Source organism: Manduca sexta, chromosome 28, assembly GCF_014839805.1.
Source record: "Manduca sexta isolate Smith_Timp_Sample1 chromosome 28, JHU_Msex_v1.0, whole genome shotgun sequence".
Taxonomy (NCBI): Eukaryota; Metazoa; Arthropoda; class Insecta; order Lepidoptera; family Sphingidae; genus Manduca; species Manduca sexta.
The window spans coordinates 10196813-10212692 of NC_051142.1; the positions used below are offsets into that span (position 1 = coordinate 10196813).

The window sequence follows — 15880 nt, forward strand, 5'->3', positions numbered from 1 at the left end:
ATGTAATTAAATTAATTATATATTTCTATTTCAGTTACAAATTCTTTGATAATATACCCAGAAAACTAACATAATAATGGCCAGTAACAAACTCTCACCAGAAGACAAAGAGTTTTTGGAAAAGTGTGAGGAGGAATTCAAAGACAGGTTCACTGAAAACGATGAGGAATTCATGAAAGTGTTTAATGCTGGCGTTTCGATACCCCCTATTGTTGATTCATGGTGGGTGCCCAATAACTCCGGCAGAAGGAATGATCGCCGCGATAACAGACGAAACCATCCATATGAAAGACATGGCAATAGGGACAGAAACAGGGATTTCCATGACCGTAGGGAGAGAGACAACTATAGTAGAGGCTATAACGATTACAATCAACAGTACGACAACTCGCGCGGATATCGAAATCAAAGGCCCAGGCATTATTGAGCCACTAATATAAATAAGGAAGATATTATAATTCAATGATTATGAAATAAAAACATTACTTTCTCCAAAGAATATATTTTCAATTATTATGGCTTGATTTACACTTTAACAACTTAGAATTACATAATAAATCACCAATAAAGTAATGCGGCTACAGCAATCGCAAGATGAAAACCATAAATATTTAACATAATAAATAAATATTAAATTTTCCACTGCTACTCAACAAGTCTAATGATTATAAATTTATAACAATAATAATTATGCCAATATAATTTTTAACCTAATTTCATCTATGACACACCTGATGTACACAAATAATAACATCAAAATATACTGTATTTAAACGCACGCGTAAACGGCGCACATTATATAGTTATTTTTTTCATTGTTTACATTTTATCTACTGCCATTATAACAATAAAGTGGTTACGCGTGCACTTCCAAGAAAAATATATTACTTTGCAGCTGTAAATACACACAAAGTAAGTGTACGCCACATACTGGCCATAACGGTTAGCTACAGTGACGCTGATAGCTTGCGACTTATGGTGCTCTTACAACTGGTAAATAAATATTATATCAACGAATACGTCTGAGTAACATGCTAACGATTACTAAGCACAATGACGATTACATTCATCAAGCACTCTAACATTACTAGTATTTAAGATTTTATTTACTATTTAGTTAATATTATATATTGGCTACTCATTTCTGTAGTGAAGCGTTACGTCACCAAACAATCTGTCTTCTCTGAATAATTTATGTATTTAATCTATGGTTTATATTCTTTTACATTATGCACGTGAGGAAATACGGAGGAACTAAGATATGATATTGTAACATTAACTCGATGTATATCGCGATGAGTGAAATAACGCCTCAATCATTAACAAAATGCAACCATAGTTAATCAAATCACAGTGAAAGTGTAACATAATTACGTTCACTAACTTAATATTATGACTCAGTACATCCAAACACTACAACATAACATATAAAATCTACTACACGAAACATAAATAGTAATATTAATTTATAATGATAATGTCGCTGAAACACATTAGTATTTTTTATATAGTATATTCAATAAGCGCACGAGGCTGTCGGGGCTCGACGAATACCGCTCGCAGCCACGAACAAGCAACCCTGCGCCGTACGATGCATGGAGGCGAAATCAATAGGAATACATCTACGATCAATACTGACTGATAAGTCTGCGTCTAAACAATAACATTGATTCGTTAAATATGTGTAAAGTTCTACGTAACATTATACAATGATTTTTTTTTGTTACAAATATGTATGCTTTTAATTTTCTTAACAACAATGCACATTATAATTGTATGAATTGACACGTAATCATTTCGGTCCGGCGGAGTGTCCGGTGGCGGGAGTCGGCTGTCGCGACTCGAGCGCCGGCACTCCCGACCGCGCCGCAATGCGACCTATGCTTTATTTACCCTAGAGCTCACCGACGTGACCTCTTTCCAACTTCATAAAGTTTCAACCTACTTACGAATGACAATTGACTAGGATTAATGCACTCGCTCCCTGGAGAGTGGCGGGCGGCGCCCGCGTGAGCCGCGGCACTAGTATCCGAACATGCCTCTATATGTTCCGAGGAGGATGAAAACCTTGGTCAAGTTTCAATATATTTGACTAGAAATGCGCGTAGACGTTTCAAGATATTGTCTTTGTCGGCAGATCGGTACTGATCGTGCCGAAAGGTCGTGAGCCGCAGTGCGAATACAAAATCTTTAAGACTCAACCGTACTAAAGTCCAATAGACAGACTTGTAAAGGTGTCAAATCTTCGAAGCAAATTTCATAAGATAATCTAAAGCTTTTATTGAAAATAGAACGAGGAGCGCTTAGCCTTCGCAGGCGCAAGCGATGCTGCGGTGTACAACGATAGATCAGGGCATCATTTGCGCACCGCTCAGATGAAGGTCCAACACTCCATGATCTTGACGATGAAGTCTTCCCGTGTCGTCAGCATCTCGTTGCCGTATGTCTTGCACCGCTGTGTGCGCCCTAGGTATAAATCGCCGTCGAGCCATATTCCGAATTTGCCGCTGGAATTGATAAAAAAATTATAAGTACCAATATAACAAATTGTTCTTATTATATTGTAAAGTTGGATTTGAGGTAAAAATTATATATTTTCTTAAAACTTACTCTCCGGCCCCAATAGATATGTTGTCGTTGCTTCCACGAATAAAGTACATGTTGTCGCCAGTCCAGCCCCAGTATTTGAACTTTGTTTTCACTGGAGCTGCTTGATCTAGTTTGAAGAAAAAAAGTAAGTCTTTATTTTACTGATTTAATTGACTTTATTGGTTATAATAATACAGCAGTTGCATGTAATTACTATGTTCAACATCAACGATTTATCACGTTGGGCTATGGTACGAAAGTAGTTGAACAAATTTAGTAAGTACTTCATATCACCTGTATACGTTAAGTTTTACTGAAATATTTTATTTTATGTGAAATAAAGGAAATCCTTTTAATTTTATGTTTTTCGAAGAAACTTTTTTTTTAAGAATGTAAAATTGTATAGGCGATTTGAAATTTTGAATTTGTTCAGCTACCTATATGGATGACTACATTTGAATAGGGATTGTAATCGATGATTGATCCAAAACAAATAATATTGTGGTCCATTATTATCAGCTTAATTTTTTTCAATACTGACCTTCCTTCTCTTCCTTCTTATCATCCTTGACGATCTTGTTGCTGTCGGCGGAGTGGAGTTGCGCGGCGGGCGCGGGTCGCGGCGCGTCGTCCGGCGCGCGCTGGAACGCGAACAGGAACGACTCGCCCGTGCCGTAGAAATGCTCCGAAGGATGCAGGGCGCACGATGTCAGCGCCCCGAACACCTGCAAGTGTTCGTAAGTTTTTAATATTCATTAACTTTCCCTTTTCAAAGGTAATTAAAGTTGTTACCCACATATCGTTGTTACGCATAGGTCTTGTGTTGAACAAAAAAAAAATTACACTTCGCTTGACATTTTAGGCAATGTAGTAGGGGACTATATTAAACTCCAGGCTATTATTGAGTCTAATGACCTAAATATCTCTTTATCACAGCGCATCGCAGCGTCACACAGCAACACAACTACGCCACCGAGACAGTAAAAATTTCATGTATCTTTAAAAAAAAAACAAGTTTTATATTTATTGCTTTCAATAATTACTTAAATTATGTTTTGTGCCCTTCACAAATAACTATATATTTGTAAAATACATTAAGATTATATTGCAAAATATTAACATATCTGTTATGGAACTACTACCTCAATTATTTATACGGTGGAATAACGATGAGCACTCAACATTGGTATCACAAATGCAAATTCATAATGTATCTCATCTGTTTCTATGTCAACAAACAATACTGGTATTGGAAGGCATTTAGTATGCTCTAGTTTCTAGAATAATACACAGGGCCGTCATTATTTAATTTGCTGCTTTACCAGCGGCATACTGCATTTGTGTTGTTATTTCGATGAGACGTCCAAGAGATGATAATTGAACGTAATTGTCGTACATCGTTGTTTTTCGCTATTATTCCTATTGCACAGCTACAAATGTACGCCTTTGTTTTTTTAATACACAGATAAATACTGAGCTAACAGGGATAAGTTGGACTATGTGTAGATTTGTTACAATATTAGGTATATTTATTAAACGGATTGTAAATTGCACCGGGAAAACGTCCTCGGCCTCGCGCGGCGCCTTGGTAAAGACCAAGGCCAGGCCCCGGACGTTTTCCCGTAATCCTTTGATTACCCTGTTAACCAATCTAGTCCTAGGGTTCGCACCGGCTTAAGCCGCCAATGGCGATAACACTTCAGAAACTTTTCATTTGATGCCTGGCAGTATCCCTTAACAAGTAATTGCATGGTAACGTGTGGTACTAACGTTGTTATCGGTGTCCTGTATGACGAGCAGCACGGGGCTGTCGACGCGCTGCATCTTGCGGTACATGGAGGCGAGCGAGAACCCGTGCTGGCTGGTGCTGAACGCGAGCGACCACATGTAGCCCTGCGCGCGCGCCGGCAGCACGCTGCACAGCTTCTCCCTGCAAACAACAACACACATTTTAAACATTTAAATTTAACTATTTTACGAATTTTATCGCAGTTTTAATATTTTACTTTTCTCCCGACGTTTCGAAGACTTTGCAGCCTTCATGGTCACAGGGGGGGACTGAGGTGTTGTTCATCCGCAAACTCTGACTTTGCAAAACTAGAAAAGTAAAATATTAAAACCGCGATATAATTCGTAAAATAGTTTAATTTAAATGTATAACATTCGCGTAAACTTAAGAAATCATAACACATTTTAAAGTTTATGGGTAAAAACGGGATACGAAAGAATCATAATTTGCATCGCCTACGGGCTACTAATTGACATGAGATGAAACAAACGGAGGGGTTAGATTAGATTGCCACGCCAGCAAATTCTAAGTTGTCTCGTTAAGTTTGGTGTATTCTGCCACTTTGTCATTTTCCTTCATTTACTCTACATCCATTGTAGAATGTACAAGGCTGTTAAATTCTTAAAGCAGGAACTATCATGACAAAGTAGAATACGACAATACTTTTTACAACTGTCTCTAAATACGGACTTCTACAATACTACAACGTGCTCTAATTTTAGTACCGTTATACCGATTTAGTGTAAACTAGAGAAGCTATTTTTAATGGAAAAGTAAAAGCCACGAAACAATAGCGAGTGCAACAACACGGCCTTCCGACTCGATGAACAACAACCTAGCACGACGGCACAAGGCCGACGATTGCAGAAATGTAAAGCAAAAGCTTACGTATTGATTTAATATCATGACGGGATTCATTAGATAGTGTGTTGTTACCGATCAGTGTAAATAATCCTAACATCACACACGTTTAAATATACGGAGCCTCGCTTTGAAAAGAACACATTACACGGCATTTAGTCTTCTCTGAAATGTTATGTACATGTATAAGCAAACTGATGCATTTATTTAACTTGAAAAGAATATGATTTCCTTCGTAAAAACTCGGATCACTTTTTTATTTGGTAAGGTAATTCTATGGCTTAGAATTTAGAATCAACCAGTATTTTCATCGTCTTTACCTAATCGACAGCTCTCTTCCATGAATGCATATCCTATAACTGTAATATTAGTTTATCAAGTAATTCAAAGAATATGCATTATTTTAGGTAGGTAATAAATCATTTACTTGAATGGTAAAGCCTTCTATAAATGTACAAAAACGAAATTATTTCAACTCGAAAATCCGGAACATATCAAGCGGCCGTTGACAGCCGTAGTTCACGATCTGCCCACACCGGTTTCACATTTTAACAACCTTTATTTAAAAAAATGTTATAATCAGACCGCCTAATTAATGAACATTTTATAGCGAACGGGACACAATAGTTATACCTATAAATGCTGAAATCAGTAAAACCAATATATTATGTACCGGTTCTTAGTTATGCTATTTTTTGCAGTTGTAACGCGGAAACGAAAAGAAAACGTGTTTTGCAGTTTATTTAAAATGTAAATGTATCGCATACTGAAAGGCGATTTGTATGCCCTTTTATCGCGGATCCACGGTTTACAAACCTAACTAAAAAGCAACTGAAGCAACTAATCTCTAAAGTTGATATCGGCAAACTGAAGGTACTGGCATTTCACCACTGATAATATTGTAAAGAACAAGTCCCTTCAAGAAACACGTAAATTAAGTTTAGCATGGATACAAATGAATATATCCAAGTGAACGATGAAGACATTATAGATGTGTATTTAAGCCGAAATTTAAATTTCGAAAGCCTCACACCAAATTTACTGGAATCCAAAAATAGCTTATACCAACAATATACGCATGAAGACTTGACTGATTATTGGTAATTGATTTAAAAACCAAGCATACCTTAAATAAACAGCAGATATGTGTATAGATAAGGGTGATGTTACCTGTGTTCCATGGTGAATATCTCCGAGGTGCCGATGAGGTCAGGCGGCGAGAACTCCATGTCGACGGAGGCGCCCGACGAGTACAGCGCCCGTCGGAGTTCATCGCTCATCGACAGAACCTAAGCATTTAAGAATACCTTACATCTATATTACAGAATTTATTAATTTTATGAAATATACGCAGCCCTAGCATCCTCTAGGGTCTTCGATTGCGTACAGCAGATATAATTGATTCAATCATACAAAGATCATGCTGTTTCTCTGAATTGACATTTCGATACCTCATTCCCAACACGCATTTTCTTTTTATTGTTTTTCTTATACATATGGAGAAAATAATTAATCACTTTAGAATGAAAAGGCTTGAAATCGGTATTATTCTCATTTTAAATTAAGAGTCTACAGATTGTATGGATTGTTACGCAGTAACGCATGGTGTAGAGGTATCGATATAATATTGTAACCAACGATAAGTGGAGCCTTAACCATTAGTACAATATACAATAGCATACACAACACCTTTATTAATATTGTTATCACATTTACACAATAATAACTATTTGTTCAATTTCTGTTTGCTTTTACGTTATACAATTAAATACTTATACAATGTGAAACTTTTAGCGTTATTTATATTTTATGTCGATTTCTTGTGAAAACAGTTAACATTGTCGATTTCTTGTAAATAACATGACAACAAAATCATTTTACTTATACAACTATTATCCAGAATTGTGTACGCAATTGTAAATAATAATTATAAATTTGTGACTTTAGCGCTATTCGTTAAACTTCACTATAGTAAACTAAAGTGCAACTAATCATAATATGACAAACATTCCCGTTCATGTGCAGATCATGCCAACAGAAAATTATTAATATATTTATAAAGATGCATGAATAATGAAATTCACCAACCGCAATATGATAGCAAGCGCGGCCAACTTTCGGTAACCTATGTCCAAACTCCAATACAAAGGGAATTTTCTTTTAATACTGAACAGTATTCTCAAACCATGATCTGTACATTTAAGAAGAGCATATTTTATGCCCCAATAGGGTTATATGAAGTCATTTGTTTATTAGGTTTCATTTAAAAATGTAGGCATTTTTATGCTACATACCATTAAAATTTACTGTTTCAAAAAATGGTTACGTACTTCAGTTACAATTTACAAGGTAGAGTCACCTTGTAATGTCAGAGCAACTCTCCTGCAATTCCCCAAGGTAAAAGAATAAAGTATTACCACGAGCAAGTTATCATTTACATCATATACAACGTAATATGCAATGACGGTGAGGGTGGCAGGTTGATGTGAAAAATTCCTAAAATGGTAGTGAGGTGATGCATTCTAATTAATTTTTAATCTACAGCTCACATTGAGATTCGGTGCTTAATTTCCGTGCACACTATTAATCTAAATGAAACTAAACAGGTTTTTGAATATGGTTAAGCGTTTTTGTTATTTAGATATTGCTCGGTCGCATAGAGCCGTACGTCAGTAGCGCTACTTAAGACAATAAATTAGGTCGGTTTTCGCGTTCCTACCGTACGACTCGGTGCCTTATCTTAATCAACTATTAAAGTGATCTCACACTAATATTCTTATGTTGCTTCTAGTTATTGCGACGCGACGCAATTTAAGGATCATTCTCGATTTTGTTATTTTCGTTTCATTCCATTAAGGCTGATGATTATATTAATTGAATGGTGATTTGAAAAATATTATGTAGCCGAAGTTATTTTTATACAACTCAATAAGGTCTCCAGCAGTTATGCTGTATAATAATGTTATTTAATTTTCGATTATAAGGTATAATTACTACATTTAACGTATATTTCTTTTCCCATAACTGTTTTTTTATAAAGTAACCTGAGACACGTCTACATACATTAAACACAATATTATAACCACCATCAGAGTCGGTAAAATAATGATCATGCAATATCTAAGATTACATAACATTTGTGAAATTACCATTAAGTAGAAAGTATAATCAATTTACTAATTTCAAATTCATCGACTCACTTTATTATAAAAGCAAACACTTTTTAAATCATGAACAAGGAATTGACAAAGCAACCCACTTTTTTCATTAAAATTATATTAACAAGGTGAATAAACTTCGGCAATTCTTGTTTTATTCATTATAAAGGTCGGATGTATTCATAACTGTACATTCAACAAAGTTTTTAAATCTTAAAGGACACGATTGTATTTCATGGCGGCAAGTGATATACAATTATCTCACTGCTAACTGACATAACAAGAGTACGACTATTGTGCTAGTTGTGTTCCATAATTGTTACCCACAATTAGACTCCATGCCTCAATTAGCTGCAGCTCGCAGTGTAGAACTAGATTAGGTGCAAATGGCATCATATTTGTAATAGAATTAAGACACAATTTACACAAAATATGTACAGTTCAAATTAAAGATTATAATTAAATATTGCGTGCATTATTTTTAATATAAAACTAGTAGAAGTAAAAAATTATTTCATAGTTTCACCATTTAACTTGTTTAGGTGAACATTTGGGTCTTAGGAACGTAAATCTAATGATTTAAACGTTACACATAAACTTTATTAAGTTATCGTACGGCTAGAGCTTTTATAATTTTGCTTAAATATTTTTAAAATATTATAAAAAAAGTAATAGTTTCTTGCAGTTACAAATCCTCATTTTAAGCAAAATTACATGTAAGATTTACCGTTTCATATTATATTTGATGAAGAAACAAAAAATATTTTAAATAACGTCACTGATAAGTATATGTTATAATCATAACATATATATTATGTCCTAAGTCATGATTTGTTATATATGATTCGATTGGATATCAATTATCAAAATTGTAGTACATTTATTCGAATTTTTAAATGTCCCACAAATTATAAACCTTGAGAATTACATAATACTCGCATAAAAAATGTGTGTAGTATGTAGTATATCAAAGTACGTTTTAACAAGTTGACCTAAGACACCTTACATTTTTTCTTCATTGTTACCAAAATATATGAACATTAAAGTTTACTTCATGTCGTGTTTATTCATGTTTTCCATGGTAATTATGCTTTATTTGACTAACCGCTTAGCGATATTATATATTAAATTTTGTCCGGATTTTTTTACCGTTCAAAAGTTGAATGAAGGCTTTTTTTAACCGTCGATATGTAAAATAATATATGTCTACATTTAAGACGTATTTTTGAATCTCACCTCGCATATGGAATGTATAGTACCCCGCCTACGCACAGCGTGCATCGTTCCTCTGTCGCACATAGAATGAATAGTGCCTCGTCTGCAAATTGAATGTATTGTTCCCCGCCGTCGGACAGTCATGTTGAACATTATCATTTCCACTCTCCGCACCTTCTCTACTATTCTCCGAACGACTCTACGTAAGAAACGTAACATCCTGTATAAGACTTCGCTCTTCGTTTTCGTGGCACAAGAATTATGCACTTTGCAATAACTGCAATTCAAGGCTGGATTCCACCGAGTGCCATTTTAACAGATTTTTTTCTCGCCGTACTAAGTAAAATTATTTCACTATCGATATCATATTGAGGATTTTCTGTTTCCCTTTTGAGCCCATGAGGACACTATCGCATTGAAATATCTACTGATGCGCACCGATTTCTTTTGGGTATAAAGAAAACTCGCGATTAACTATCTTTCATGACCATAATCTTGGGATTAGCCAGTGGGATTACTGCTTTTAAATAAGCGAAAATAACAATAATTTATATCTCTTGATAAATTGATAAATACGTATACGAACCAAATAAAAAGCCCTATGTGAACAACTAATAAAAATTAAATGACTGATAACAATGAAAGATACAAAAATATTTCACTCAAATCGCAAACTTCATAATAAACTAAGTATACGAGTATCACGACAGGTGTGAATGAAGAATGAGGTTGAATATGGCTCATGATAGAAGTTTATATAGTATATAGCTCTTCTATAAATTTGAACAAATATTTAACTTTTAATTAATAAGCTATTGCGATCTATGACATCGGACGGCGTCTAGTACCATTTACGGTCAAAGCTACTACATAGAACAGACAGCTTTTAGACCTTGTCCATGTTGTGATTATGCGCCTCTCTCTCTATTTATAGAGTAATAAATTCCTATTTTACAGACAATTTTTGTTTTGTCGAGGTATGAGAATTCATGAAGAACTAGACGTATGACACAGATTAATTAATTTATCGCAAGTAATCTATGTAAACATAGATCGCCAGACACACGTGTTTGAGTTTCGTTCATAACATTAGCAAAGCTCTCACGTTTCGGACCGGCTCGTAGTCATGTGTGAAAATTGGAATGCGCACAAACACGCGCTCTTATGAGAAACACTGTCCGACTTATCGTATCAAACACACACAATGACCTCAACACATAAAAACTTTGCATCGAACACGTCACAAAATTGTGTTTAATACATTATTATGTCTGTTGCGTACGTTAATTTATGGACATTGGTACTTTTATCTTATCCTTCTTTCTATAAGATTTATAGTTTGTTAATTCTATTCTGATTCATGTTTATATAATATTATAATTTGCGCGAAGCTTCGATAACGGAACTCAGACTCACAGTCTTACCTTTGCATGGTCGAAATTTGACGATCGCTCCGTCTCCGTGGGCCCTAGGTGGACCATCTCTATCCATTTGACCGTCTGCATTTGTATAGAACACTTTATCAACTTTTAAGCAATGTGCCAATGTTTTAGTGTTTTGCGATTCGCGGTAGATATAGACTGCACTGCAAAAAACACGTCGTCCACATCACAAATTGCCAACGCTTTATTTAGAAATCACCCACGCAATCCAAGGTTTTGTAACCAAACACTGAATGGTGGCGTTGAACGCGTATTCTTATAAACAAAACTGTCTGTTATTGTTTCGAGTTTTAAGTGTGTACATTAATCGGGAACACTAAAGAGTTACGTGCACAGTGAGAGGAAGCCGCGACAGGCGGACGATACGCGTCGCGGTGTGTAACTACTTCTCGATTCGCCTCAAATGTTTTTCCTACAGCTGCGGTCGCGCGAAGCGAGTTCAGCAACGCGGTATCGTTGGGAAACTAGAAATAAAAAGAAAGGCACGCAGCACGCTAGCTTCGGCGACCCCACCGCGCCGCGCCGCGCCGTGGTGACGGCAACAACATTGCCGCTCAGTGCCTCGTCGCATCGTACGTGCGGAAATAAATGACTAGTGTCTGAACCAATTAGCCATAATACACTGCTCACATCAGGTCAATGATGGTGTAGTATGCGGAGAGTCTACGGTGACCGAACTTTACACGGAGCCTTAACGTAATTATGAACAATATTTTAAGATATTTGTAGAAATAATATAAATTTGGCATAGGATGTAAATTATTCACGTGGAAGTATTTAGCTATCAGATGGTGATGGCATTGGGTGTAATGTCAGTGTCGTACCGGCTGACCCGAGTGTGAAGGTAATAAGAACCCTTTTGTATCCGGGCTTCCAGCGGCCAGTACGGCCACGTCGCGGCGCTACTATAATGGATTCATAGTTTACTTAATTATCGTATAATACGACAGCATTCACCGATCAATATAACAATGACAATCAGATAACAAACCATTATACCAAGTATCCCGTTTAAATTGAAAACAACAATTCGATCGTGCCTTTCACTGTATTGAATGTTATCAAAAAAATCCTTGAGGCCAGTCCAAAAAATGGATTAGTCATGACGATGACGACAATTTTATAACACCGGGAGTTTTGAGTTAATTCTGTTTGCCCACTAAAGCATTGTAATGCTATTAATATAAAATGTGATAGGATACAGAGATTAAATTTGCTACAAGTTAAGCAAGGATTATAAAATGATTAATTTCTTACTTAGTTCCTACTCATTAGCATAGATATTAATATAACAATATGGTAAAGAGAAGACCGTGCATCTGATATCATTATTGGCTTGATTGGACTAAATCAATGCAATAAATGCATTACCTGTTACTTTAGAAGGTCCAACGCAAAAGTTGTCTCCAAGTTTATGTTTACTATAAAGCCGGTTATCACTGAACACCTGAACAGCAACTACTTACTTACTGTATCACAAACGCCATGACATTAAAAAACCTTTCGACATTTTTGAACTGACTGCGATTAAATGGATAATTATTGTTTTCCTGTATCGTACAACACGCTTTAAAACACCGTCACGTTATGGTGCGTCCATGCACTGACAACCTATTTGAATTCTCACAACCCTCTACCACGAGACACTTCGAATAGATCATACTATCCGTAATATAAAACTACATGCGCTTTTGCAGTTGACTTTAAACATCATGGTAGAAGCATTTGGAGCATAAATCTCCCAGAGTTGATGCACAATGAAGCATTGTGGTGCGCACAATTAATCGCGATTAACATGTAGAGCTGACGAGGTGATAACGAAGCCCGACGCCGTCAGCCGTAGCTCCTTAATTGAAACGTCTCTTCAACAATTGGACATGCAAATTAATTGACTCTCGTAAAATGTATTAGCCGTAATTCAAGGAGACAGAGGACAAATCCACTAGCTTAGTGGGTGTAAATTTATTCCGAAATAATTATAACCCATTAGTGCTCATCACATACGAAGAGTCACAACAAGAGTTGTGTTTCGCAGATTCTAAAATGTAGAGGCTGACTTTCTAATGTTATTTTAAACTCGAATAAATATAGAAATAATGTTATGTTCACAAACTTCTCAAGAGACATACAAAAAGCCATGCACCAAAATACCAGTTCTATCTTTAGGTAGTTGTTGAAATTTAAAAGACGACATATCTATCCAGACATATCCGGCTGTAAGGAAACACAGTCAGTTTCATTTGAGCCAGACATGTGATTGGATATCCTTAATTAACCTTAGCCTTTTAAAAAAAACGCGATACACATGTCGACAAAATTTATCTTCACAAAATGTACCTAGTATCCATTTTAAAAAGCGTTAAAATTATAGAACATCAGTCTAAAAATCTACTCAATATAATAGTGGAGCGCCTGGGGGTTTTCACCTCGGATTAGAGTTATAGTGAATGAATTAATATGATCGATGTGGGATATTGTTTTTTAAACTATAAATTGCAATGTTTACCCAAATTTATTTTGTGCACTCCATTAAACAAATTATTATAAAAAAATTATGTTTGACCATATATTTTCACTTTAAACAGTAGTTTTTTTATTTATATATTATATCTTACCTGAGTAGACGTATAGGAACATTTTTCAAAGATACCTGTGTATAAAAATAGCAGTAGGGATCTCGAACAGGTAGAAAAACGTGGAGGGCAGAGCGGAGCGACAGCTGCTATTAGTCCATTGAAATGTTACATTTTTTAGGCCTTACCTTGCGTTTTTTAGAGGACGCAATTTTATTTTTTAGAAGTGTAGGGGGGGTCAGTGTAAAGCTAAAACCAAGTTTGTGGGGTCGCCACCCTTGTCCCACGGCCGCCATCTTGGGTTGAAATGGTTTTACGATGTATCTCTTAAACTATTTATCTGACAAAAAAATTATATACATTTTTGTTGCAAATTAAATTCTCTGCAACTTTGGTCTAGTAACTTTTGTCGTAGAACTATAAATAAAAAGTTATAAGCGAAAATGTTAAGAAATTCAATGTTAAGCAATGTCCATTGCAACGTCATCAGAACGTGTGTTTATAAGGTTCATAATACGTACAACACAAACCCGCGGTTGTCGGCTTGTACGCGAATTACTGGATCCTGAATCGCTTTGGGACAGATGAAGCAATTGCTTAACATTTTTGCTTATAACTTTTTATTTATAGTTCTACGACAAAAGTTACTAGACCAAAGTTGTAGAGAATTTAATTTGCAACAAAAATGTATATAATTTTTTGTCAGATAAATAGTTTAAGAGATACATCGTAAAACCCATTTCAACCCAAGATGGCGGCCGTGGGACAAGGGTGGCGACCCCACAAACTTGGTTTTAGCTTTACACTGACCCCCCCTACACTTCTAAAAAATAAAATTGCGTCCTCTAAAAAACGCAACCCCAAATGTAACTTTTCAATGGACTATATGTACAATAGAATTTCTCAGCCAGTTTAATTATAAATGAAACATACTCTATTGTGTACATTTAAAAAAATAAGGTAATTAATTACGACTAATGAAAAGAAAAAAAATATATTAGTACAAAATCTGTTTATTTAAATATATTACATTGTTGTCTACATCAAATATTTTCTTCTACTTCATCATCTGTATAATAGGTGAAGTATTGGAACAACTATTTCCGCTGCACTATAAACATGCTACACTGCAGTATAAACCACTTTTTCTGCATCCACACGCAGCTCCACATCCCTTTTTGCAATTACAAAATAACATTTTCAAAAAATTATCCGGAGCAGGTAATTGATTTATTGTTATTGGGATATACATGTTATTGGAATACTTCCATCACCAATTTTCAATAACTACGTCATTTCCTAGCCATATCTGAATTTGTAGGTACACTCTGTTAACGGCTCAAACGCTGCATCAGTTGGAGGCAGTGATGACAAAAGAACACTCGTATTTTTGGCTGTTGCTTTTATGAAAGAATTGAACCTTAATGTATTTAAATCATGAGTTTTTGACAGAGTGCCATATAAACTCAAAATACATGCTACACCTGCTTGCAGTATATTATTGGGGCCTTCATTGATATTTTTAAATACTTTTACTGAGTCGTGCAAAGTCAGAAGATATCGATGTCTTAGTGATATTAACGGCATTGGTAGATAAAGATAGTGAAATATATTTTCTAAAACCATCCCGAGGCAAAGTTCAACAGAAAATATTTTCATCGAAATGTTTAGAAAAATCATTACCAAATTGTAAAGAACATATTCTTTTTTTACATGCCTTTACGGGTTGTGATATTACTTCTGCGTTTTTCAATAAAGGAAAAATTAAGTTTGCCAAAAATTATAATATATTGCAAGCAGGTGTAGCATGTATTTTGAGTTTATATGGCGCTCCGTCTAAAACTCATGATTTAAATACATTAAGGTTCAATTCTTTCATAAAAGCAACAGCCAAAAATACGAGTGTTCTTTTGTCATCACTGCCTCTAACAACTGATGCAGCGTTTGAGCACCTTAACAGAGTGTACCTACAAATTCAGATATGGCTAGAAAATGACGTAGTTATTGAAAATTGGTGATGGAAGTATTCCAATAACATGTACATCCCAATAACAATAAATCAATTACCTGCTCCGGATAATTTTTTGCAAATGTTATTTTGTAATTGCAAAAAGGGATGTGGAGCTGCGTGTGGATGCAGAAAAAGATGTTTATACTGCAGTGTAGCATGTTTATAGTGCAGCGGAAATAGTTGTTCTAATACTTCACCTATTATACAGATAGATGAAGTAGAAGAAAATATTTGATGTAGAC

At 35.4% G+C, this 15880-nt stretch overlaps 1 protein-coding gene across 13 annotated transcripts in view; it reads right to left on the bottom strand.

Annotated features, from left to right (window-relative positions):
* Nucleotides 1-482: 482 nt before the first annotated feature.
* LOC115445541 (TLD domain-containing protein 2) overlaps nt 483-15880 on the bottom strand; it is a 112144-nt gene continuing 96746 nt past the window's right edge. For 11 of the 13 annotated variants that reach the window (XM_030171857.2, XM_037444559.1, XM_037444558.1 and 8 more), the window contains 5 exons: nt 6410-6528; nt 4360-4519; nt 3131-3314; nt 2611-2716; nt 483-2507 (listed from right to left, as the gene is read on the bottom strand). In XM_030171857.2, coding sequence (XP_030027717.2) covers nt 2372-2507; nt 2611-2716; nt 3131-3314; nt 4360-4519; nt 6410-6528 — 705 coding nt within the window. In that variant the 3' untranslated portion in view covers nt 483-2371. Of the gene's footprint in view, nt 2508-2610; nt 2717-3130; nt 3315-4359; nt 4520-6409; nt 6529-9633; nt 10047-11036; nt 11517-15880 lie in introns of those variants that run through there. The other 2 variants (XM_030171855.2, XM_030171854.2) reach the window with 2 other exon arrangements.